Genomic DNA, 27,407 nt, shown 5'->3' with positions numbered 1-27,407 from the left:
TAGAAATACAGACCATTTATTTTCAAGGTATCAAATCTCTCTCTCTCTCAGCACAGAATACCTATTTTCATTATGAATATCCTCCAATGTTGGACTGATGAGATAAAATAAACCAACAGCAAAAGTCATACAGAAGTAAAGATATCATTTATTAAAAGTAATTTAATAAAGTGTCCACAGGTAACTCAAAACCTGCAATTAAGATGTGTGCAAAGGTTTATGCATTTTGTTGTATTTTCTGAAGAAGAAACTCCACTTGTAAGTTTAGATTTGGCTGTCCTCTTTTTGTTTTCTTACTCAATATTTTATAAGCTTCCATTTTCTTCTGTTTGTACAAACGCTGGGCTTCTTCTCTTTGTTGTTTCCTTTTTTCTGCTTCCTAAAATTAAAGAAATAAATAAGATTAGGAAATAAATACATACATTACATAATTCATATAACTATGAAGCTATCTATAAACAAGATTTATTTTTGTAAAGATACTGGCAATTAGGTATTGTACTGACACTAGAAACACCAGTAATCTTAAAGGATTAATCAGGATGCTCTTCCAGCATGTACTGCAATCAAAACATTATATTGCCTAAAGCTTAATGAGAAGAGCCAAGTTTTCCTCAGTAGAACATCCTATGATAAGGTTTGTTGCTAAAATCCATTCTACCTTTCTGCGAAATGAGCTCCTTGACTTTTCTCCTTAAAGGACAAAGTGGAAAAATTTCGTACTTTCTCCTCTGGAGTGCAAGAAAGGAAAAAAAAAAAAAAAAAGCCATTCAGTGAGCCCCATGTAAATGTCTTGCCAATCCAGATGTGCTAGGATACTGGACACATCTGCATGGGACTGGCAGATAGGATACGGGATGTATCTGTAGCTAGAAGTTGGGCAGGTCTGTGATACTACAACAGCATCACAAGAAGCATTATCTAGGGCAACCTGATCAAGACAAAACTGTTAGTGACCTGTCATCTTCAAAGCAACACAGACTCCTGTCTTTACTGAGAGAAAGGAGGTGGGGCAGGAGATGACCAAATTTTCAACTGTACAAACTTTCCATCTTGAGGGGACAGCACATATGCAAACAAAATACTAATGGAGGCACTTAGACTACATGGATAATCACCATGGCAATATGTTCAGGTTTTTATCAAACAGCTTATGCCCCTTCTATAGTGTTCTAATTTTAGCAAGTAATTTGGTCAAACATTTACAACAAGCAACTTAACTAGCTTCCTTCACATGTATCATGCCCTCTACCAAAATATGCAAGACCTCACAAATCAAACTGAAGGGCTGGCTGCTTCATATCATTTAGATGACTTCTTCTCAAAAAGCTTATTCTTTGCAATGAAATAGCTGCTGACCACAAAGGCATGTGTTTCTGCAGAATGCCCTAATAAATGATAATTTATCAATTACCCAAATAAACGATAATTTATCAATTATGTTTTTGTTTTTCATGGCATAGTAGGCTTCCGTGATGTACAAAAATTAGTAAGAATGCCCCATGATGTACAACATAAAATTAACTAGAAATAACACAAGAAAATATTTCTAAATAGAAATCTAAGAGACTACAGGGAAAAAAACAAACAACAAAACTGCAAAGCTAACATCTCTCCATTCAGCACACTTCAGTTATCTTCCTGTAACGATGATAAATACAATTGATTCCTTTTTTTTTTTTTTCAAACCAGAGTAGCACCAACTCTAACTTACCTGCAATTCACTTCCCATCTAATAATTTTACTGCTGCTCAGCATACCATTGTAAACAACATCCATTTAAGCTACCAACCAAATGCTTACTCAAAGCAAGAACATTCATCTTCCTTAGGTGGCTGTTACTTACATTCTGATCTGTACTAAATCCTAGCTTTTTTATATAGTGTGGAGGCTAAAAGTTGTACCTTTAAGCTTATTTCTTTTCCCAAAATACGTAACAGCAAATCCAGAGTTTGCTAACATATGTGAGGGGAAAGTATGTGATCATCACACAGTATTCCCCATAAATGATAACTGTTACTGTGGACCTTGGCTACGGTTTGTTTTGCCTAAATATCTTGAAAAGACAAAAAATGCTAACACCTCTCCTCACATAACTCTTATGTGCTGCTCAAAGAAAATTCTCTGCAGTCTTGCTGGGTTTTTGTGTATTCCCATTTCCTCTAAATAACCTAGTCATAAAATTAATTTGTTTTAGCATGATCTGCATCTGATATTCAAAACAGCAACTCTCAGCTGAACAACCATGTAACTCACCCACAATCACAGACCAGTTGGCACAGAATTACACTAGTTTTCAATCAGCTAAACTGAAGAAATAATATGTTTTATCCAGCTATATATTTCTATAGTATTTAAACAGCAGTTACTGAAATTTAGTTGGTTAGCAGTGAGTTACACAACTTCTACGATGTTGCGATGTGTGCCATTTTACAGTGCAACAAGCAATGTACAGGCAAAGAACAAAACTATTTAAATAAGGATGCCTCAAATGAGTAAGTCAACTGACTAGTCAACAATGTTAAGATATGCCCTATAAAAATAAGTCCCACTAAATCAGAATGAGGGTACAAATGAGATTTTGGCCATGGATACCATTACATTTAATTGTTTTGCTGTTGGTCAAAGAACATAAGAAAGTAAAATGAAGCCTGCATTATGGTAACACCTTAAGATATAGGATGGATATTTCATTTTTCATCACAAGATGATGGTCTTGTGTTATTACTTCCCCTTCTATAATATTTAAGAAGTCTAGTATAATTCACTGGGCTATGCAGATGAAGCTCTAAGTTTTGCTTGATGTACCAACTGACATAACAAAATCCTGCTCATGGCAATTGCAAGACAAAAATAGTAAGAACAAAAACAATGATAACTTTGAAGACCTGCATGCCTGAATATTACTGTCAAGTTCAAAAAGACTAAAAGAATACCTGTATCTGTGTTCCTCTCCTATGGCCCTATTCGGGTCCAGATGGACCCAAAATGATAGAAATGGTAATCTAGTCTTTGTTTACAATCAATAAATATATCTGTTTAAGATTTACCTCTTTCTTTCTAGCACGCTCAGCCTTTATTTTCTCATACTCTTCTTTTGCCTTCTGATTAGATGTTTTCTTTTTACATTTCCCTTCAGTCGTAACTGACCTGTAAGAAAAAGTCACGTACTTCAACTATGGACTATCACCAAGTACACATAACCATGTATCCCATAGCCACTACAGAATCAGAGCACACTCCTCCACGATTTTGTACATATTTGGGGAAGTTTATTAGAAATACAGGTTTCAGAAGGCCCATCCTTCCACACTGATGGGTCACCTATTTGCACCACTCTTACATGATGCCTAACACCGTTACATGTCATGTAACAAGCAGCTCACATGAAAAGACAGCAAAGTAAACTTCTTCAATGCCAAGTATACCAAAGACCAGCCTACACACAGCTTTTAGGGACCAATATCACTTATCTGCTGCATCTTCACATGGATGATGCTTCATGAAGTTTAAAGAGTGTCTAAAAATTTTCTTCCTTTATCATACAAGCTCTTCAGAGCTAGAAAAACTGAATGCACTAGCTTAGAACATATTATGTCTTTATAGTTCTAACATATGGATGCACCTGCAGAGATATGAGGACAGCCAGTTGTTAGCAGGCTGCCTGCCAGAGAAATCAGGCTAACATGGCAAGGAGAAAATGCCTCCTTGCAATGCTTTCCTAAAAGTTTTTTCTTGAAGGAGATGGCATTACTATTGTCCTTAATGTTCTGAGATTAGGAACTAAAATTACATTCCCTCAAAATTTCAGTATTAAAAAACTGCCCAGGTATCTTTCACCAAATAAAACAGTTCAAGAAAACCAATTTTGTTCATCTGGCATTTACTGACACACTACTTTGAGTGGATTTTTCTTGTTATTTAGTCCCACATTATTTTTTCTTCTGATTCACAACACATCCATTACATAAACAGTGTGGTAGCAAAGACATTTCACAGTTGAAAAGTACATGCCCTGTTAGATACTTAAGAACTGCTCACAAAGTAAGTTTTTGATGACTCTATTACACTAAAAAATCTGAGAAGTTGCCATTGTCATCTAGGAGATTTCAGACAGACAATCAAAAAGGGAAGAGAAGGTATTTGCTCATACTTTCATTTAGAAGTACCACTCTTTCGGAGAAAAAAGAAAAAAACAAAAAATCTTTGCCTTAGTCTCATCTCCATCTTGTGGCAATACTATGTAATGACATTTCATCGTCTCAAGCACCAAACCACTTAAAGTAACAGTACGTGCTAAAAATAGAATTATGTACAAAGTCTTACTTTATATTCCCATAAAACACTGAAGTCTATCTAAGTCTCTACGCATCACACCACCTCAATGATCAGCAGTCACATGCATGACGAAATATTAATTGTAGTTTACAACCACACTGACCATAGTTTAAGTAAAATTAACCCCCCACTGGTTTAAAGAAAAACATCAGGCCTATTTTGGTCACCTCCACGAATTAACTGCCTATTCCAGACAAAAACTCTACCTTTCTCTCCCTGATGGGCTTAGGTCTGACTGCCTTTACCCACTCTCCTGATTGTTCTTCTCAAGAAAGTTCAAATACAGATACATCTTGGAATCCAAAGACTTAGGACACTCCTTGTACTGAGGATAAAAAAGATTAACTCAGTCACAGTACTTTAATGTTGTTTTAAAACACTGTCAAGACAATGTCAGACCTGAGTGACTACACTTTTCATTTTAGTGACATACCTAACCAACATTTCAGGGGGAATTACTGTCACACAGGGAAAAAAAAGGTTTAAGTTGCTGACATTTGTTAGATCACAAGTGAGAAGCTCCACTGGACTTTTCTCAGTTATTATAAGTAAATTAAAAGCCAAACAAATAACCCCCAAAAAAACTCCTCACCAATGGCAAGCTATAATGACATTTCTGTTGTTTAAAATTATTACTTTGATAAACAACACTTTACTGCCTTAAGATTTTACTAAATCCCTTTTTTTTTAAAAAAAAAAAAGCTCATAGTTATATTCCCTGAAAATTAGCCATGCCATGAAAGTATAATTGCAGAAAATATTGCTCATTCTAGCAGAAAAACAGTGCAATATAAAGAAGACAATCTATCAAACTGGGAACAACCTTTCTGAAAAGTGGCATTGATTTTAAAATACTCAGCATCAATTCAAAGGAAAATTCTGCAAATGCAAAAGCACATTACCTGAAAGGCAGGCTCTCATCTTTGTAGATATGGTAAGAAATTAGTCAAACATTTATTGCTCTTGGGCTGAACCTTGTCTTTAAAGTACAGTGGTAACCTTCTGTGGACTAAACATCATTCATATTGCTTTCCGATTCTGATTCAAACACAACTAAGCTGTAGGTTCAAATTTTCTAACAAATAAGAAAAATATTTAAGATCTAATGGCATTTTAAGGAAATCACTATACTGAAGTTCATGTAAAGTGTGAGATCTAAAATATTTCTTTAATAATGGAAACAATTACTTGTTCTTAGAAACACATTTAAAAAACTTACTCTACTGCTTCATTAAGTTTTTCTTCTGATAAAAGTGAATTATCTGGAGCCCTGCGCCGCCGTTTCTTGAGCATTTCTTCCTCAGCTAGGTAAAGATGCTTCAAGTGCTCTGGATAAGTATCAGTAAACTGATTATCCTGTTGTGAATGAACCTTCTTTCCCTTTCTCAATAATTTCCTGTATTGTCTTTCGATCTTTTGTTTTCTCCGAAATGCAAATCCTCGTCCTAAAAACATAAGAAAAAGAGTGAAATACAACTAAAGTAGTATCAAACCATTCAATTATTGTCAGGACCATTTCAATACATTTACTTTACAAAACCAGAGAAACACACTACTTGTGCTAATTTTAATAAGGAGCAGAAAAAATTCAAGGAAAAACCAGTTACAAACCTGTCTCCTACTGTAGCACTGCAGCTTGTACAAATTTTCTGAAAATTATTGCCTAAAACCCTTGAGAGAACATGCCATGGTAAACATACTTCGTAATGCGTTCTCAACATGATATACATTCAGCAATGCTTTTTGAACCTAGTGAAAAAATGCATTAACATTTCACTTGCATTTCACTTCTCTCTTCTTACAGTTTCATAAGCAATATCAACGCAGATTCCTAAAGATAATCTCAAGAAGACACTGACATAGTAACATCAGATGCTTCGGTAGTCTGCAGCTGTAATGCCACAGGAAAGAAAACAGCCTCTAAATCACTGTATTACATTGAATTAATAACCCATCATATCTTTCCATACAAATAGTATTTTTATTGCTACTACTTTCTTTCTACATACGCCCAGGAAGAGCTCTTCTACACTTCAAAAGTATGCTACATCACAGAATGATTTAGCCTGAAAGGAAACATCAGACAATGGCTGTTTCAGTCTCAATCACTGTATAATGACGTTGAAGTCAAACATGTTCTTTTCCTAATATCATAATATCTTATTTTTATTACATTAGTCTTAAGAGCTACTGACTTTTTATAATATTAATTTAAAAACGTTTCCAAAGGCAGCAAGTCCAGATCAGTCCAGTCACTACTTTTCCTTTGATTCTTTCTCCAACGTTGATATTTCAGGAAAGTGCTGCAAAAGTCAATGCTCTGTTTCCTGTTCGTTTTTGACACTTGCTCAACTACCGTTCAATAATCTGAACCTTTTTCCACATATGCTTCTATCTGAAATACGCAGCTCACACCGGACGCCCCGGCCAGCTGTGCAGACACCGGTCCTCATCCGGTCCGCCACGGTCGAGCCAGCGCGGAAGCACGCGGGAGGCCTAGGGCTGCGCGCAGCGGGTCTGGCCAGTGCCGAGCCTCCCGAGGCGCCGACTCTCCCGCCGTGACACCGCCTCAGACCCGCCGGGGGGCAGTCGCGGCTGCACCCCCATCCCCAGACTCACCCTCCTGGACACTTCCCACGACACTGCGCATCAGGTCGGGCCTCCACACCCGCTTGCGGCGGGGTCCTCGGGCCGCGCCACTGGCATTTTCAGAAGCTGACGCCCCGCGCCGCGCCGCCTCCATCGCTCTCCGGGCGTCGCGCAACGAGATGGCGTCACGGAGGTGCGCCGCCGTCTAAGCCACTCGGTCCTCGATTCACCTGCCTGCGTAGCGGCAGCCCCGGCGAGCCGAGCGCAGGCCCCATGTCGCGGGCGGCCCTCACGCTGCCGCCCCAGCTGTCGCCGGCGGCGGCGGAGAGCACTCTGCGGCGCGTGTCGCGATTCCTGGCGCTCGCGCTGCCGCTATGCCGCGCCCACACGGTGGAGTTCTACACGCGCGGGCTGTGGGACCGGATGGTAGAGCCGCGCCCAGACGCCGTGCTCGAGGCGCTGCGGCGCCCCCTGGCGGAGGCTTCCGGCGCCGCGGAGGCGCGGTGGGGTGAGTCGGGGTGGGGCGAGTCGGGGTGGGGCGAGTCGGGGTGGGGCGGGGAGGGGTGGGGCGAGTCGGGGTGGGGTGAGTCGGGGTGGGGCGGGCAGGGGCCAGGGCGCGGGATCGCGGGCCCAGAGGGAAGGGCCCGTTCAGGGGCGCGGCCCGATGTCGGCCACGGAGCCGTTGCTCGGGGAGATGCGGCGATCCCCGGAGCTGTGGCGGCGGCGGAGCGGGCTGCTGCTGCGCGTGGGCTGCTGGGGCCGCCTGCGGAGCGCTCGGTGGCGGCGCCGCCATACCCGCCTCACGGTGACATGCCTCATGGCCCGCCTTGCCATCGCGGTCAGGCCTCATGTGTTAAAAGCTTGAATAAACGCCACCCTGCCGAGCTGCTCTGACTTTTTCTACCCTCTGCCTTCTTGCGGCCACCCCCATGCCGATCCATTACTTTACCGTGTGCCGAAGCTGTTTCTGCCCTTTGGTGACAGTGCTGTCGCCATCACTGCTAAGTTGTCGTACCCTTTTCCGGGGTAAAAGGGGTGTATTTGGAACAGGTAAGGTATAGCTATGTTGGGAGGAGTTGCTCTTTAGGAGCTGTCGGTAGTGGCAGTTGTGCTGATAGTCTCATTTATAAGTTTCATCTTGTTCGTTCAGAAATGAATCTCCTGTCAGGCTCCTTTGCTGCGACCAATTTCTGAAGAACAGAAATAAAATGAACCCCCACAAAAAAACCCTTCACAGGAGTGCAAAGATGTAACAATTAAAAGTCTTTCAACTTGAGGCTCTGGAAACGTGGAGGACAGCTGGAAAAGGCTTAAAACACTGCTTATCTGTAATACTGTGTGTCTGGCAGAGGAAGAGAGAAAGCAGTTTTGTTTCTGACAAGACCAATTTAAGAGGCACTTCATATTTTTAGCAATTTTCAAGTAAGTCCAGAGGAAGCCAGCTATGAAACTGTGTGACTGAATTTACTGCAGTTCAAGCAGAAGGGAAACATGCCACTAGTACGCTTTCAGTCAGGGCACAGAAATGAAGATAAAGCATCTGAAAGGAATGGTATTTGGGGGGACTGAGCCCAGGCGAAGAGATCCATTTCAGAACTAAGGTAATAAAATCTCTGACAAAGCACTTAGCTGAGAAAAACCTGTATCATGCCAAAGCTTGCAGAGCAGAGATAGATCTCATCTAGCTTTCGCTGTGAAATGCTGCGTTAAATGACATGTGAGACAGGAAAGCACGTTGAGTGCAACAGAAGGGTCCACAGAAAGCAACATGTGGCGCTGTGCACTTTTGGCATAGAAGACAGCCTAAGATAATGATTTGGATTTGGAAAGAGATTGAGGAGCTGTGAATTGCTACATCACTTGCAACGTTTCTCCAGACCTTCAAAATACTAACTGTAAGACTCATTTTTAAAGGGTTGAGATATCTGGGGAAAAAAAAAGAAAAACCCCAAAAGAGTTTATTTGTGCATGAAAAAGATACTGGAGTATGAATTAACTTTGAGAGCCAGATGGAAACAAGACCTTGTTTCAGTCAGCAAGCAAAAGTGTTGGGAAGCAGTGAAGAAAAACTACCAATTTTTTTGACAGGGAATGTCAGAGCTAGAACTGATTCAGATCAACAGGACATAAAAGTAAATGTAAATAGAGGCTGGCTGCAAAACTAATTACTAGATGAAGTCATTAAAAAAGAAAACACTAAAGGAAAATTACCCTGATTTTACCTTTTTCTATGGGAAAACACATTGAATTATTCAGACACTGAAGTAGTGGCCAGTAGAGCAGGAAGACAACCGGGAAGGCAGAGCATTGTTCTGCAGATTTTTAAAATTGGAAAATCATTTAATGATCTGTATTCAAAATGCATGTTGCAGAATCTGATACAGAAATTACTGGAACAAAAGACATGATTTACGTATCTTTAAAATGAAGTGCGTGTTTTAGAAAGGTATGAAACTTTCATGTTGTGACCAATATATAACATTTGTTTGTTGATTTCTGCAGGAATTATTTCTGATTATTAAAAAAAAAAAAAAAAAGAGGCAGAATTGCTCTTTTTTCCTGGCTTCAAAACTATTATGTGTTGTTTAACATTCAAAAGATTTTGAGACAATCTGCAAGTTCCGTCAGTATTATGACAAAATTGGAGGCAATGTAAATGAATGGGCATGTGCTTGCTGATTTGGGAATTCATTTCTGAGTTATTTGACTGCATGGTATCTGTCCACCCAGTCATATGATGAAAGTACATCATAGTACAATATGATTTTTTCAGTGAATATAACCACAAACACCTATATGTGAAAATGAATGCTTGTTAGCCTGTATTAAAAATAGGATTGAGAAATTTACTATCATTATTTGAGTGCATCAATACAACTTAATAACATTAGAGATCAGAAGCGAAGCATTAGAGAGCTTGAAACCCAACACGAACAGAGTGACTCTTCCTTATATTTCTTTTAAATATCAACTGTATGTGTGGTTGTCCTTCAAAATTGACAGATACATAAATATTTGTTATTTATGTTTACCTTGTAAGGTCCTAAAAGGCTCTCATAACATGCTGTCATTCATAGAACTACCTTTTTTTGGAGTGTAGCTATGAGCATAGATTTATTTTGCATGCCCAAATGACACTGTGGTAATGTACCCCAAATAGCTTACTCAAAATATGTGGTAAATGACATTTTGATTTCACATGGTAAACACTTTGCTTCCTAAGAGTTTGAGAAGTTTCACATTTATACATTCACAATCTCCAAACTATTATGGCAAGTTTTCTAGAATCTGTTCTATTACAGATCCCAAATTAAAGTATAGGGAAACATAAGCTACATTTGACAGAATTGATGTGAAAATGTGAAGTTGTCAGTTCATACTCATGCATCTCTGCAAACTAAAAAGTAACATTATTGCAGATTGGCACAAAGCTGTTACTCTGCATGATATTTTATGTTACTATAGGGATTTTGACAAATATATGCTGAATTATAATTTTAGAAGCTAGCAAGCAAGAAATTACAATTCTGTTGTACAGTATTACATGCAAGAGGATAATCATGCTACAGAACATTGTGTGTTCTGTAAACTAGTTTTAAAGAATATTTTCAGATACTCATCAGATGATATTTCATTATAATGACCATATAAAGGGTGGAACCCTTTTTTTCAGTTGGACCTCATAGATAAATTTCAGATCCATTTTTAGGTAGAAAAAACTTTTATATTTTTATACATCAAAAAGCTGACGTTTGCCATATTTCATCTTGTTTATCATGTCATTGCTGTAAATTGGACACAGGCACAGAAAAATCTGTGGTTTAAGTATTTTCATATTTTACTGTAAATTACTGTTTGTAATTCCAATTTTTTTTGGCATATGTTTCTTTCCTCTGAAGATTTGCAAATGTAGGGACTGACTGATTAAAAGACATACTAGATTTCATCTTCTGAGCAACCAAAGTAGAAGCATTTTGAGAAAACTAACCTTTTTAATATTCATAAATATCATGTAGTGCACAAACTGCTTGAAGTCATGCTTCAGGTACCTTAATATAGTTGGATTTTTCTTTCCTTTTAGTTGGCAAGCTGGGACAACAATTTGTATTTGGTAGGAGTGGTATTGCAGATGATATACTAGTGAGGAAGTTGGGGCTGTTGAGCCTGGAGAAGAGAAGGCTGCATGGAGACCTCATAGCAGCCTTCCAGTATCTGAAGGGGCCTATAGGGATGCTGGGGAGGGACTCTTCATTAGAGACTCTAGTGATAGGACAAAGGGTAATGGGTTAAAACTTAAACAGGGGAAGTTTAGATTGGATATAAGGAGGAAATTCTTTCCTGTTAGGGTGGTGAGGCACTGGAATAGGTTGCCCAGGGAGGCTGTGAATGCTCCATCCCTGGCAGCGTTCAAGACCAGGTTGGATGAGGCCTTGGGTGATAAGCGTAAGGTGTCCCTGCCCACAGCAGGGGGGTTGGAACTAGATGATCTTAAGGTCTTTTCCAACCCTAATTATTCTATGATTCTATGATTCTGTGATTATTCATGAGATCCTACTAGTTCTGTTCATGTTCTTCCATCAGATAACTGAATTCATGAAAGTTGTAGAACGTAAGTATTGCTAAATTTAGTTTCATTTAAGTGAGGTTTATAAGAAGAGTTAATATATGTTATGTCAACCCAAATAATTGACTGGTTTGGGTTGGAAGGGACCTTAAAGCTCATGTAGTTCCAACCCCCCTGCCATGGGCAGGGACACCTTCCAATAGACCAGGTTGCTCAAAGCCCCTCCCAGCCTGGCAGGTTCTGAGAAAGTGAAAGCAGACAAGTGAGGGGTTATAAGCTTTTCATGAGTTCTGACAAAGAAGCAGACAAGTCCGAATTTCAGTAATCAGTCTTTAACTTAGGAAAGTTATGAAGTTTCAAGATAAGTTGTATTTTTGTGATATAGTGGAATCAGCAGGCAGTAAGGTGAAAGCAAGATTGGGTTACTAAATCTTGTGAGCTTTAAATCTGCAGAATATTTGTTTATGCTGTTGATCTTCGTGAGCTGTTTGACAGTTAGATAGCAAAAATAAGGATAATTTTCTTCAAGGGTATAGGCTTAATGTTTTCCCATATCAGTAGCAGGGTTGTTTGGTGTAAGATGGGTGTGTGTGTGGTTGACCATAGTCTTCTTTTTATACTATAGCAAGTTTGTATATGTAATTCTCATTATGGTTATTTCCAACAGTGAGTCCATAAATTTTCTGAAACGCTGTTCATTCATAGAAAATCTAACATAAAATAAATGAGTGAATCTCCCTTAAAAATTAACTGAAATTTTCTTATTCAGCAGTAGTGTCAGGGACAATAGATAATGGTCCGTGGTGGAAAACACAAAGATAGAAAAGTACTCTTTTGTCTGCTTTGGCTCCTCCCTGGAGAGTCCTGCTTTGGCTGCTCTCTGGAGAGTCATGCTTTGCTTCTTACCTGGAAATTTCTGCTTTAGAATTCCCTGGAAAAGTCTCGACCCTTGGAGACCTTCCTAGATGTTGCTAGCCACTTCTTCCAATGTAGGCTGGCCCCCTGTGTCAGAATGAGTGTGCATTCTTGTTAGTATAAAAGCCCGAGTCTCATGCGATGCAGGGGAGGCAGAGCCTCATACCACCCAGGTCAACGTTGCCTCTGCGGGACGCCCGCTAAGCTTGAACCTGTCACCTCGCACTGTGATGATGATCCTTGGAGCTCGTTTCCTGATCGTCTTCACAGAGTCCTTGGGGTTAGTAAGATATACACTCTTCAGAAGTATCCTGTACTGTATCTGTTAGATTCTCTATATTTTCCTATATTAATAAAGTAGTTGAGAGTTCTCTATTTGTCTCTTGTTTTCTCTCAGCTGGAATCTTTGAACTCTGGAACAAGCAGTTACTCAAGCTGTGACATTTTCTTGTAAGAACTTGCATAACATTTACCCAGCAGAAAGCAAAAATACTCTTTGTGTGTAGATATTCACCTCATTTTATGGTTGTTGAAACTTTTTTGAGGAAAAAAAGTGCAAAACAAACAAAACACCCACAAACATCTCCCACTCCCCCAAATCCAAACAATTCCGTACAATGTCCAAAAGCATTTTCTTACCCTATTATATTGGTTTCTTCCATTATTTGCTTGACTTGAAGGTATTGTCAGGAAGGAAATTTGCTTTTTTTCACTCATTTCAAAATGCACACATCTAATTTTTTCCCTTTCTGTAACATATCTTACAGAGACATAGGAAGGCAAAATTACCCCTTCTCCCTAAAATCTGCAGTCTTTATTCTGGTTTAGCATTCCTCTTTATTTATGTTCTCTAGTATCATTTTACACCTTTATCCTTCATGAAGGTTCACTAATTCAAAGTTACCAGATGTTCAGAAGTTCAGATAAATTGTTTATAGAGAAAAGTTGCTTTCTTTTTGTATTTTGTAGTAGAAGTAAAGTAAGAAGCGCCATGCAGGTGCTGAAATAATATTGATTCTGGTCATAGCTTAGTATCCTTTTTTAGGTTCAAAGTTTGCTGATTTCATGCCTTTTTCATGTAATACAATGAAAATGAATGTGTTGACACTGTTGGAACTGTTTTAAGTAAGTTCTAATAGTATGCATGACCTTTAATTGTGGTCTTGCAAGAAAATTAAGAAAATTAGAGGTGAGGTCAGTCAAAACAGTTGTATCTGTTGTCATGTAGGTGGGTAGGCCAGATTTGAGAAAGCTACCTCATGCTATGTTATGTACTTGCTCAACATCTACTCATGAGACAAAAGGCAAACCAGGAGACATTTTCTAAATCTTTCTAACAGTTTGTTTGCTGGACTGGTTAATTTTTATATCTTTGAAAAGAATTACAGATATTAAAAAATTATTAGCAAAAGCATGTGGAATTCACAAATTGTTTTAGCTGCAGTAGATAAGAATTAGACAATAGAAAACAAACTCAGAATTAATAATTGATTCATATTAATATGTTTCACTTAGAAATAAATGTACATTTCAGACACTAAGAACTAAGTAGTACTAAACTGAAGCATTTAATCATGAGTTAAACAAAATATTGATTGGAATTTAACTTTTGCTCACACCTGATCGGTAATAAAAATCATTTATTTAACTCTCCCAGCAGAAGCACCAGCTACAAAGCAGCTTGGAAAGCATGTAGTGATTATAAATCCAAATATTTAATACATTGAACAGCTGCATTTCTTAAGCAATCTAGTAGCATGTATTGTCAGTTGGGGATGAGGAGGAAATGTTTTATGAGCAAGTTTGTAAACAAAAGAGAATCGATCATGTTGACTGAATTCTTTTATTGATTATACTAAAGTTGCTCTGTTAATAGGTTTTTTCACAGTTACACTGGTTCAGCTACGAGCAAAATTTGACCTTGGTTCTGAAGGGGGAATGCAGCTGAAGAAAAATTGAGTTTTCTCACTTATGGAAGCAAAATAAATGGTTACTTCTGGCTGGTACTAAGTATTTATTGCTTGTAGTTTTTTGTCAGCCCTGTTGCAAAAGATGTTAAGCAATATTTACAGACCTATTTCCTTTTCTGTACAGATGATGACACATTTTCCAATGTGTTTTGTGAAAACTCAGAGAAGCTTATCAATGTACATTTGTTTGCCCTCTCTGCTAAGTATTGTTCTTTGTCCAGCCTTGGAGTGTGTACCCCATTAGAAGACATACTTGAAGCACTGAGAGGAGACAGTCAAGGAACAACAGGTATATTTACATCTGTACTTACATTTTTACGTGTTCGCTATAGGACCTGCTGAGTTTTGGGTTTGGGTGGTTTGTTGTTTGTTTTTTGTTCAGTTTTTTTTGTTGTTGTTTTTTTTCCCTATATGCTTAACTTTTCATTTGTTCCTAATAAGTTTATTCGTTGCCTTTGTTTAAAAAATGGATTCTCATGCTAAAATTTGAGCAGAAGGGTCACAGCATTCAGTACCTATAGACCCTTCCTGAGGTTCAGTTTTAAAGGAGATGAGATAGACAAGCAGACACACTGTTATTTGAGATACCTTGTTAATTCCTTTTGTTTGCCTTCTGCCTGAGCAGCAGGAATCATGATTTCTATTCTAGTTTTTTTTAAATTCTCACTGTAAAATCTGGCAAGTAGGTTTTCTTTTGTTTTATGTTAAATGTGTATTTTGGTGTTTAGCTGAATATGGCCCAATAAGTGTTTGATGACTCAAAAAAAAAAAAGCTATTCATTCTGTATGTTTTGGACTGATACCAATTATATGTCATAAAACTGCAGTAATTTAATTTTCTTTAGTTAAAGAAATTGAATTAAAACAGTCTCAAGTTGGCATCAAGTTAGATACTGGAAGGCTTACTCCTGATTATATTTTTTTTGTATATGATAAATTGGCATTTTTACTTACTTGGGCTTCTGTCACTTTCACTGAAAATGTGTTCTTAAGGGAGTCTTCGGTCTTTGTAGGTCTGTCACTGTCTTTCAGTTTTCTCATTAGTTTTTCAGAGGTGGACTGGGCAGCTTTCTGCCTTCTAGTGTGTTTTACCCCCATAATGTATTGAAACACTGACATTTCGTATCCTAAGTGATAATGCCATTGTATATACTGTGCATCTCTCCTAATTTCTTCAGCAGTTTTTTCTTTCCAGTTTTGCCATTTTCTATGGTTGGCTCCCTACTTTTTCATTTCTTCAGAAGTACTAAAATGCCAGTTTTAATGGTAATTTTAATGGTTTGTTGTGGGTTGATCTTACTTACTGGCTTCTTTCCTTCTGCAGTTTGTTCATCTGAAGCCCTTTTTTCTTATTTGACTACTGTGTGCTGCTTTTCTTCTGCTTGCTTTTTAGCTCTTCATTTTTATTATGCTCTCATTCCCTCCATTCCGCTTAATCTTCCATAATTCTCTAGTTTACCTTGTTATATTCATACCTGAGTTCATACCTGGATTATCTTTCTTAGACAAAACTCCAAAGATTCTTTCATCTTGTTGTCACGCAGAACTGAGCATCAGGAATAAGGCAGTTGCTCAATATTTCTGTGTGTTGCAGGAGTGCTGCTCAGTTGAGTAGCTACGGCCTGGGTTTGTGATGCAGTAATTCTAAGTTCTACTTCATAGAGAAAATAAAATGTCTTCCAAATGTATACAATGGTATTATAATTCAAATCCTTTGTGTTGACTTGGCAGTAAGTATCAGTTAAATTAACTTGATTGAAGTTCCTGGTAAACATTTGGCAGAAGCAAAATACCAAATTATGGATTCATAACATGCAAATTTCCAAATGAAAGTTGTGATCTTTTAACTTTAAGCTATTTTAGATTTTTTGGATTCAATTCTGTATTTCCGAAAATGCATTAATTTCCTCACATACCAAAGCTTGCAAGTCAGGAGAGGTGTAAGTCTGAGAAAACTGTAACTTTACGATGGTCTTGCTCATATTCTGAAAAGTATGCAGCAGGATAATTCCATTTATGCTTCAGATGTTTTTAATACATTTTCTTGTTCTAAGACAAGCATGCTTATGGGCCTGTTCCCACAGTTTGTGTACTTGCGTAGTTCTCTAACTTCCTCACCATAGCGCTGTCCTCCCTTGGAATAATTGATAAGCGCAAACATCTTATGCATATTGTGGACACAGCTACTCAGAATGGAGTTGTGAGTCTAAAGGACTTTCTCCATTGCTTCTTAGTAAAGGACACTGTTCTTACTGCACCATCGGTTTGCTTGCACTGAGTGAATGGGGTCCAGAAGAGCCTGGCCCAAGGGGAAGAGGCCAGCCAGGAGCATTTCTGTTGTTACAGGATTCATATCTGATACAAGAAGTTAGGGTTGTTAGAGTATTGGTTTAAAAGTGCTGTCTACCTTTGCAATGTGTTTATGGCCAAAGTAGTAGTCATGCAATGACTGTTAATAAATCTGTATTTATATTGCATGTGCTAGTATATCAGTCTGCCTCAGTGGTGGTTTTTTTTTTTAGTATATGGTTATCTCAGCCCCTCACTCTTGCTTACGGAATTAAGTCATAGTGAGCTTCTGTATAGGTGGTGTTGTCTGGTGTGGACTCGGAATTTCTGTTTTCTCTGGTGTATCTGAATTTACACAGGTAGCTGGGGTATAAAACCCCGGCACTCTGCCATAGGAGATCTTAGGAAGATGTGCATTAGACATGTATAAAAGAGAGTCTCTCCTCAGTTTGTTCAGCTTCACAACTAGAGACGTAGTTGTAAATGGCATTATAGAGTTGAAGCAGTTTTTCAAATGGAAAACAGCTACCAGTGCTAGGACTTCACAATGGGAATAAGCAAATTTCAGTATGAAGATTAGTAACATTAAGCTTTCTGTTCCTGTCTTATATCCAGGGTACTTCTGTGAAGGATTCAAGCCCCACTTTCTTTTTTCATCACAAAAAGATGGATCTCTACATTTCTTACGGGTTTTGAAGTTAGTTTTTGTTCTTGCATTAGTTGTACATATAATAAGGAAATCTGCATGCATAATTATTTGTTTCAAGAAAGTAATTTTATAAGAGCAGAATGAATTTACACAGTTTATTTAAAATCAGTATACATTTTTTTTTTCAAATTTGCAGTTGGCAGTATAAAACTGTCACCACATTCAGTTTTCTATTAGACTGTAATATGTCTTTTTTAAAAAAATAATGTAAAAAAAACTATCAGAATTTTGCAGAAAATGCAGCAACAATAAAATTGATTGAAAATCCATAATTTTCTGCAAACAGTATAATTTTCCTTGAGCTAAAATATAAACAGAGCTTTTGTTCTGCAAAAGTAGGAGAAGAAGTCTAAAAACAGCTAAGAAACTTCAGTAGCTAAACTGATAAAACCTTTGTATTTGTAGATATAAGCAAACTATGAAATTTCTGCCTGGAACCTCAGCTTTTATAAGCTGTTTTTTGTTTCTGGATTTCTGGATTTCTTGCATGTTTGAAATACTTAATTTGGCTTAGGTGCTCTCTGAAATGGTACTTCACACAGCATTGCCCAATTCAGTCTTTTGAGTTCACGCCTATAGCAAAGACTGAAAGGTGCAATATGTGATGATAGCTCAAAGTGACAGTGCTGCTTCGGACAACAACCAACTTTTATTTCTGTCAAGAACTTAAATATCTATTTCTTCCTGTTCCCATTCTGCTGCTCCTGATGATGAGACTATCCAGACACAAAAATGTTCAAATATCAACAAAAAAGACACCTTTTTTCTTTCTTTAAAATTTTTCCCTGTCTTTTTTCCTTTCATTTCAAATGCTTACAAATTAAGAGTTTTTTAGGACACTGATCTTCAGAGTTTTAATGTTAAGCAGAATCTTCAGTGAAATTACAAACACTTGTTTCTGCTGTATATTTTGTTTAAAAGTATTAGTCTATTTTTTCCTTTGTCAATTCATAGAGTCTATATTAGGTTTTAAGTATTGTCATAACAGTTTATTATAAAATAACAGATGTTTAAGAAGTAGAGAAATCCTGTGGGCTTTGGGAAAAATAGAGAAAACACTAGGTTTCTCATGAGCTCAGTTCAATTCCCCACTCTCTTTTAAAGAAGTAACACTCCTGGCTTTGTTCCCAGCATGATCTGATCAAGGACTGAATATAGTTTTTGCCTAATGATCACTTTCTGGACAGATGAACACATACTGTACAAAAAGCTAGAATGGGAAAGTACATTAATCTGCCTAGTCATGTAGAAAAATCTTGTTTTCTAGGAGCATGCTCATCAGTAATGGTTCAGTTTCTTCTACCATCACTCATACTTACAAAAATTTCCATCAATTTACTAGAGCCAGGTGTACTGTAGTGTTGGTCCCCTGTGAGAAATGTGTGTATTTCTCCCAAGGGAGTGACTTCTGAGATCCATCTTTACTTGTAGAGATGTAGAGATTAGCAAGTGGGTGCTTGGTATTCTTCACAAGCAATAAATCTGTGGTAGAGATTGACTCCAGCTCATTAACACATCCTCCAGCAACGCTGAAATTAGTGATTTTCTACCATAAAGTTATAACAGTTCTACAACCAATCCATAGGGTAAATAAAATAGAAATGCATCTTCCTTTGAATTTCTCGAGCATCATTCAAATTTCACTGAAGATGTCTCCCACTTGATATTGTGAGCAAATCTGCAGAATTAGCAAGCCGCACCATGTGATTATCAATTGTCCCTGCTCTTATATTTCATTTATGTAAAGGTAAATGTGATGAACAACACAGAAATAAATATTTTTTTAATGAACAGGAAGTAATAGTACAGTTTTATAGAAGTAGCTATTGTCTGGTATCTGGTCAGATGCTTGATATGCTGCATCTTTTAAAAACTACACTAATAGTACTGAGTTTTAGAGTGTGTAAATCAGAAGTTTAGCCTTGTAACAATTTATGAGTTTTTAATTAAAAAATGCTATCCTTAAAATAGGAAAATAATATAGGATATTTTTAGGCTGGTATTTTTTCTGATTGCTCACAAATCTTTTTTAGTATGGATTTTGTTAATGTGTATTTATTAATCTGATACAGGTATCAAAACTGATGAGTTTATGAATAATAAGAAATCACATGAAGTGCAGGTGATGTCAGAGCTGGTAGTCAACATAGCAAATTATTGTGATATAAAGCAGGTAAGAAAGCATTTCTTACTGTATGTTACTGTGTACCTTCCGAATTGTTCTCCTTACTGTATTTGAAATCACCATTTTGATATTCTTTCGCTGCTGTTCTTATTTTGCTTGTAAATAATGGTGGCTAAAGAAGAGCCTTTAGGGCCAAGGTGAAGGATAGTTCTGTTTACAAATATTGTTTCTAAGGAGCTGCCTTTCAGTGAGTCATAATCATTTTGTGACACATGAAAGAAAATTAAGACATTTTAATCATCCTCTATCTGTTGAACAGCTAAAAATTGTACTTCTTTTTGCTATGAATGGGTACTGCCTTGTTTATCAGTATTATACTGCTGGCAATTTACCATAAGCATCAGTAGGAGAGCAAAACTTCATTTTTCTCCTCCTGTAAAGCACACAGGAGTACCACATAGGGACCAAAGCAGAAAAACCTGAGCAATTTTGAAAGCTCACCTTGTTCTGGCACAGTGAGTTTAATTGTTTCCTATTGTTTAATGCTGTTCATCTTTACCTAACATGGATTGAAATCTATCACTTACGAATTTAGTTATGACTTTTTTATATTGGAGATGAGATTAAACAGAGATTTATGTAGCAGAGTATGCATGACTTACATTTGGTAGAACATGGGTGAGGTCTGGACACCCAACACTGTTATCACCCAGCAGTTACTCTATGAATTGGCTGTTTCATACATCAGATGGCAAGTTCATCCTTAGATGGTGAAGAATTGCAGGTTTCCTTTCTCAAATTTGATTGTAGCTAACTTATCCCTTTTTTGGTTCTTAGGGTTTTTTTTACATGTAATTATGACACCACAGTGGGTAGATCACTGTTGCATTAAAACCTTGTAGATGTTTACTTATGGATCTGTTGACAATATAAGCAGCACAACAGTACTTGACTTTTTGAGTACTGTATTTCACATTCTATTAGACAAAAGAACAGTACCATTTCCTCAGTTTACATAGATGTAATTTTTCCATAAGCTCTTTTGATGTTAAATTTTGCATTAGATTCCATGTCTTAGAATTTTGTTAAGATGAATTTTTTAATCATTTATTTAAGATGAGTTGGTTTAATAATTTTTATCATCTCTATAATGCTAGTAACTGGTTAATTTAGCTTTACCCTCTCTTTAAACTGTGGATGGCTCTGGACATGGCATTTCATTTCTTTTTATACCCGAGATGCACTTGCTTTCTGTGCAAGGAGCTGTAGGCATAAATGGAGACTAATTTCCTCAAGGCTAATGTTCATTCCCACAAAGATTTATAGAGAACAAACTGTATTTGTTTAAATCCAAAGATTAATAAAATATTTACCCAGATTTTATGCTGAGCATATTCCCTCTGTAACTTCTTTTTTCTGAAGTAAGTATGTCTGAGTATAGTTTAAAATTAATACGTTGGATGTGGGCAAGGAAGGAGAGGCTGCTGCAGGTGGGCAGGTCAAGTCTGTATTCACAGAATCATGGAATCATAGAGTACCAGGTTGTAAGGGACCTCAAGATTCATCTGATCCAACCTTTCTAGGCAAAGCATGACCTAGATGATCCAGCACCCTTTCCAGCCAGATCTTAAAAGCATCCAGTGTTGGGGAGTCCACCACTTCCCTGGAGAGATGATTCTGATGGCTGAGTGTGCTCTTTGTGAAAAATTTTCCTCTTGTGTACAGTTGGAATCTCCCCAGGAGTAACTTGTGCCCATTACCCGTTGTCTTTTCCATGTGACTCCTTGTAAAAAGGAGTTTTCTTTGTAGCCATTCTTTAAATACTGGAACATGGTGTTAAGGTCTCTTCCAAGCCTTCTTTTCTCTGTGCTTAACAAACCCTATTACCCTGGCCTCTCTACATCTTGTTCCCTATTTTGTGCATGGTGTTTGTAATGGGAAAGTGCTAGTTGCCCTGCCTCATAGCTTCACCAGGGAGATTGCTAGAAATCAATGGTGTGGTCAGTCATATTGCCAGAGTACATGGCTGTGCTCTGTTCACTTCAATGGTAGAGGTTAACTGCAGTGTCCCAGGTTGCTGCTACTGCTACTGTAGACGGAAGGGCAGGCCCCAGATCTTGACTTCATCTCTGAGTTGCTGAAGCTGAACTTTGATTAGGAAGTTATTTGGCTCAGACTAAGTTTAATTTAGATAATGGAAATGATGCAGTACACTTGATATGTTTGGGTTAGGCCTGTGGATACTGAGATAAAACTCTGAATCCTGACCGTCTGTTTTGTGAGGAATGACTGACGAAGGCAAAGTTTTAGGCAGTCTTCTCCTTACAGCTGGGTTTACAAAGTAAATAGAGAGCTGCAATTAAAGCCAAATATTACTGCATGAGATGCAATCAGTTTGTGAGCATCTGCGACTGCTTACAGCAATGCAAGGCTATTTCTCCATCAGCTCTTACAAAAGCCAGTGATGGTGATAAGTGTGGGTGCCTGAACAGCCATAACGTGTGTGTGCTCTGTAAAGAACAGAGATACAGTAGCAGCAGATTTGTAAAAGTAATTTATTCCATCTCTAGCATTTTTTTTTGCCTTGCATACCTTCTGCTTTAGGCAAGCATTAGTTGTTCAAGTGTTGAAGATTTTCACATACTGAAAAAACTGTAGGAGAGTGTTGTTTCCTTATAATACAATATTAAATGTCTGAATTTGCTGGAAGGTGGTGTTTCATATAGTATTTTCATTTAGATTTTAAATAGTTCCTGTGAGATTCAGGAATGAAAGGAAAAGAAAACTCATGTTCAGAGATAAAAAAGTAGAGTCGCCTTAATGACCTAACCTAAGTCCCAATGTAGCTGGTTACTAATAAAATCTCAAACCAGTCATTATTAAGAATCTGTCAATATACTGCAATTTCATCCAGTGATTATGAACTTTTATCAAATGGCTTGAAGTATCTTTATGCAAAGGATTATTTACTGTTTATTTTTTTTAAAAAAGGTAACATTTAATGAAAAATATTATTGCAATATATCACTGAATATAAAATGCTGACTGCCCTATATTAACTTTTTTCCGTCTTAGTCATACACTGTAACAAAATTTATTTGTGCAAAGTTACAAATCCCTAATATATGAAAAGAGCTTTCCAGTTACATTTAAAAAAAAAAATAAAAGACTAAAGAAAAGCCTCCTCAGTTATTAAAAAGCAACTCCTTTTGTTTTGGTTACCTTTCAACTTAAAAAAAATACAGGAATTGTAAAGTTTTAGGAGAGTTTTTTTTTCCTTATTGATTTTTTTCTATCCTTCTCACAAAACAAAATATATGCAGCATTTAATTAAAAAATCTAGAGCTATGAAAGCCCAACACATGTTTTACAACACCATGTGTCCTTAGGGTGTTTCTTTCAGATATTACAGATCACTGACGGCTTGAAAAATGCCCTCCATTTCACCTTCGTACCCATGGTATATAATGGGTGGTAGAGGATATTGCTCTCATGTGGTATTTTATAACGTAGTATAATAAATAGTAAAATGAGAATGAAAGCAAAAAATTTATTGCTACTGTAATCACCTCTAGGTTATTGGTTTGAGTTAAAACATTAAAGGAAACTAGCTAAAGGTTTTTTTCAAATGTTTACTGCCCCGTTTAAGTATCTTTCCTATCATGCAAGTGGAACTTTTATAAAGAAGTTCTTGATTAAACTATGAAAAGAAACCTGTGATGGTTCCTCTTTGCTTCAGTGCACATTTGATTTCTTTAACGTATTTGTGAAAGTTTTCCTTGGAAATCGCAGCATGTGCAGCAGAGTTGCAGTGTGTAATGTTAAGTATGATGTAGTTCTGCATTCAGCAGCCATCAAATTTGTCATTTGGTTCTGGGAAATGTTGGAATGCTCCTGGAAACTGAGTTCTTGATTCCTCTGTGCCAGAAACATTGTTTAAGCATGGTACCCAACTCACCATGGACAAGACCTCTGGCGTTCATTATATCATGGAAATTTCATTTTAAAAGTTCTTGCTTGGCAGATAGGCTGTGGGTTGCTGATTACCTTATGTAATCAAGGGAAGGTAAAGTGGGGATTAATTTAATGTGGTCTATTTGTTTAGCACAAGATCACCGCCTGCTTATTTTTAGTCAAACTTTCCTTTCGCTTTAAAACCATTCTCCTAGTGCTAATTCAACAGCGTATTACCGTTTCTTTTTACTTGGAACGACGGGAAAAAACCTTACCCGAAGAGCAGTTTGTCTTTACAACCACTAGAGGTCACACGTAGGAGTTAGGGGTAATTCCCTAGCTGAATTGTGTCCAAGTGCAGCCTTTCACAGAAATATTTCAAAACCTGGTAGAATTGGAGGTGTACATATTCTGCGCAATAGTTTTATCTGTTACATAAAATGGGAAAAATTATTCCTTGAACACTTCTCTTTCCCCCACTTTCAAATCTAGGAGAATATTAGTGATAAACGTGACAAGTAAATGACATTTTCAAAATGTATGCTTAGATTATATCAATTCTATTTCAGTAAATCCACTTCTGTAATGATTTTGTACAAGAAACTTGAGGATTGTAGCATACCTAGATGATAAATACGCAGCAATATTGCATGATGAGTGCAGATGAGAAAGCCATGTGTACCCTGGCTAAACAATTTTTACCTAATAGTGTGTATTCTCCACTGTTTTACATAGTTTTTAGTAACATTGCTTTAGATCTTTCTTTCTAATTTCATGGACATACAAATCTTTAACTTTCTTAGAAAAAAGAATAAATTATTTCAGTAAGAGTATTGCCACACAGTGTATTCTTACCTGGTAAAAAACTGTGCAGTTGAGTTTAAGATGAATTCGTGCAGTGTTTGCTGTTATTTGGACTTACAAATATTAGTGTAAGCTTTCTTATGAATGTGTGATAGACCAAGAACAAGACATAGATGTTCTTGAATCAAACACTTTCAGGAACATTTACAAAAAAGTCATTATATCTAGTCAATATAATTTTGGGGAGATGCCTGAACAGAAGTGAACATTATCATTTTCTTTCCTTAGAGAAAAGTCACTGCCCATTCTTGTAAAATATTTTGTTATATACTTTTTTACAAATTAAACCACACATGATATAAAGCTGTGATTATGTTCTTAAAGGTCTTGGGTTAGTCTTGTTTGTTTTCCTTCCTTGTCATATCAATCACTGAACTAGCACGTGCTATCAGCTGTGAGACAAACTAAACTGGCCCCTCTATTCACTCCTTCGTCCAGAACAAGAAGTAGAAAGCACATGTGACATATGAGCCCCTTTGTTTTATTACAAAAGCATCCTCATGTTAACCAAAACTATATGAATCATTTTCACAGAAAACGATTAGCAGTAGAAAGAAACATTCTGACATAAAAGAAGGTATCAATATCACCTGTCTTTAGGTCACATCTGAAGTGATTAAGTTAGGTACTGAATCTAAAGATACTTATTTCTGTACACTGAGTGGTAGTAGGCTGCTCAGTATCAGAGTTAGGAGCCTGAAGCTAAACACTGTGTCCGTTTTCTTTGCTAACTCTATATCCTGACCCACTTTAATGAGGGCAGGTGGTGGTGTTGGTGGTTTATGGTTATTTTCTTTTGCAGAAGGAAGTTCTGTGTCACAAAATATACGAAAGAGTCAGGACATGTGCATTGCTTAAGCATTGCAGTGTCTGTTTTATGGAGCAAATCAGTTAAGTTCTGTGTTTTAAAGTCAGAAGGTGGACCAACAAAGCAAAATAATTAAGTATACTAGGAGGGATGATTCTAATAAGGTAGCTATTAAATCTATGTTTAAATTCTTACGGGATTATTTTGCATTTGATTGAAGTGTGTCTTGTTGCTCATTAATATATCGAATTTATTTTTTTTTTTATTCCTTCCCTCTCCCTACCGTTGTCTAGGTGATAGATATAGGTTCTGGAAAAGGCTACCTGAGCTCATTTTTGTCCATGCAATATAACCTAAAAGTTTATGGAATTGACTCCTCAAACGTCAACACTAACGGTGCTCATGAGAGGAACAGAAAATTGAAGAAACACTGGACAGCATATCAGAGTCGAGGGAAAGCAAACCTCAAAAGCCAGAGGTTAGAAAAGGCAAATGACAGGCCAGTGGAAAGTGAAGTTAAATGTAAAGCAATCAATGGAGAGCCCTTAAATAATGACAGCAGTCTTCAAAGTCAGGACCAAATGGCTATCCAAGATTTAGTTCCTTCCTGTGGTTTCACAGGAATAGCTACATGTGAAATGAGCAAACAAACTGAAGCTGATTTGGTGGCTTGGACGCAATCTGATGAGAACAAACTTTCTGAAGAGGTTCTTGCTATTCTAAACATTCTGCCTGCTGATGCTGTAGAAGTTTCTTCATCTCAATGTAACTGTAGGGAACTCTGTGAAGAGGACAAGGCGCAAAGAAAAATGGCATCTCTCAAGGCGAAAGTGAGCAAGTCAAGTGAATCAAACTTGTATTTTCCATTGACTTCTTGCATCACTGCAGAAACAGAACTCAGTGACATCATCACAGATCTGGAGGTTATTTTACTCATATTTGAATTAGATTGTCTGTTGTCTTTATATTGCCATTTTCATATCTACAGAATATTTCCTGTGTACATGGAATACTATTAGTGGTGTAAATTAATATTCTGCCCCAATAATGTTTTTCAGCCAGTTAGCAGAAGTATGTCTAGCACATACAGATTTTTTAATATATGTTGGGATTATTTTGAATACGTAAAGCAGCCTTTAGAGTTTATGGGGTAGATAATAATCAGCTGTCAAAGTTAACTATGTATATTAGCACATTCATGTATTTTACAATTATGCTTATAGCTAGCATCTAACTATTATGAAAAAAGTTATATTTACAAAGTAGATGGATATATGAGGCATTGAAATTTCCCTGAAATTTCTTATCTTTTAAGTTTTATATTTTTGTAATTTCAGTTAAACTTTGAAGGCATAGGAGAATTTATTGTGTATAGTCCTCAACATAAAGAGTTTGAAAAGAGCTCTGTTTGCAAATAATGTTTTTATTTTTTTACTTTTCAGAATCACTGTAAATTATTTAGTAATCTACTAGCTGGCAGGGATTGTGGCTACACAAACAAGCACAAAGCTCAGCTGCTCAAAGACTGTGACACAAGTCTAGAAGCTGTATGGCTGTTTAGTTCCTGTGCCTGAGCTAACACATTGATGGGGTAGATACAATCAGTCTTTTATGGAAAGATAAAAACCTGTCTGTGTTCAGTGGTAACTGAACAATTATATTCAGGGGTGTAATTAATCTCTGTTTCAAGACTATAGGTTCATGCTGATGGTCCTGTAATTGGAGCTAAGAAGTCATATTGACTATCTGAGAACGTGTGGAGCAAGTTCTTGTCTGTCTGCAAAAGCCACCCTGAGCAGCAGGGTTTGTTGGTGAAACATACATTTACACTTGCACGGTTGCATTTTGTATACTCTTAGTATGTAATTTGCCTAATGTAGAAGATATCACTGCCTTTATTAAAAAAAACCAATACTGTCAGAAAAAGCAAAAGCTTCATTGTGTTAAAAAATAGTAATATCCATACCACATTATGTGTGATGAAGGTATGTGGTTAAAACCCTTTATAATGTGCAGGAATTTTCATGTTTTAAGATATTTTCACAATTTTTACAAATGAATTTTTTTAGAAATAGTTTTATGAATATTTTCCATTTTTTATTAGAACCATAAGTTGATGGGGTTTTTTTCTCAAGTTTTCCTAAGCTAAGGACAAATGAGGAATGGATAAAATTAGTAATTACTGATTTATGCCATAAATTCTGAAATAAATCTGCGGGTGAAATATGGGTATAGGAATGCATGTTTGTATATAGCCCAGGACTAATATTAAGATATCAAAT

At 37.1% G+C, this 27,407-nt stretch overlaps 2 protein-coding genes across 6 annotated transcripts in view; one reads left to right on the top strand and one right to left on the bottom strand.

The window, feature by feature from the left end:
• Positions 1–128: 128 nt before the first annotated feature.
• CCDC59 (coiled-coil domain containing 59) lies at positions 129–7,219 on the bottom strand. Its single transcript, XM_061454693.1, has 4 exons — positions 6,958–7,219; positions 5,558–5,783; positions 3,051–3,150; positions 129–379 (listed from the first exon to the last, which is right to left on the bottom strand). Exons 1-4 carry the CDS (start codon positions 7,079–7,081, stop codon positions 218–220), a joined length of 612 nt encoding a protein of 203 aa, XP_061310677.1. The 5' UTR covers positions 7,082–7,219; the 3' UTR covers positions 129–217.
• The window catches only part of METTL25 (methyltransferase like 25), a 61,127-nt gene continuing 40,920 nt past the window's right edge, over positions 7,201–27,407 (top strand). For 4 of the 5 annotated variants that reach the window (XR_009743626.1, XR_009743625.1, XM_061454691.1 and 1 more), the window contains exons 1-4: positions 7,201–7,435; positions 14,501–14,665; positions 19,447–19,547; positions 25,419–26,048. Coding sequence is in view for 3 of the 5 variants with exons in the window: in XM_061454691.1 (XP_061310675.1) it covers positions 7,201–7,435; positions 14,501–14,665; positions 19,447–19,547; positions 25,419–26,048 (1,131 nt within the window). In the remaining 2 variants the exon portion in view is untranslated. The remainder of the gene's footprint in view (positions 7,436–14,500; positions 14,666–19,446; positions 19,548–25,418; positions 26,049–27,407) is intronic. The other variant, XM_061454692.1, reaches the window with a different exon arrangement.

This window comes from Pezoporus flaviventris, unplaced genomic scaffold, assembly GCF_033815535.1.
Source record: "Pezoporus flaviventris isolate CSIRO_AGI_PZ_B2104156 unplaced genomic scaffold, CSIRO_AGI_Pfla_v1 ptg000016l, whole genome shotgun sequence".
NCBI lineage: Eukaryota > Metazoa > Chordata > Aves > Psittaciformes > Psittacidae > Pezoporus > Pezoporus flaviventris.
Note: the sequence above shows the minus strand (reverse complement) of the source record. Positions and strands in the feature narration are given on the sequence as shown.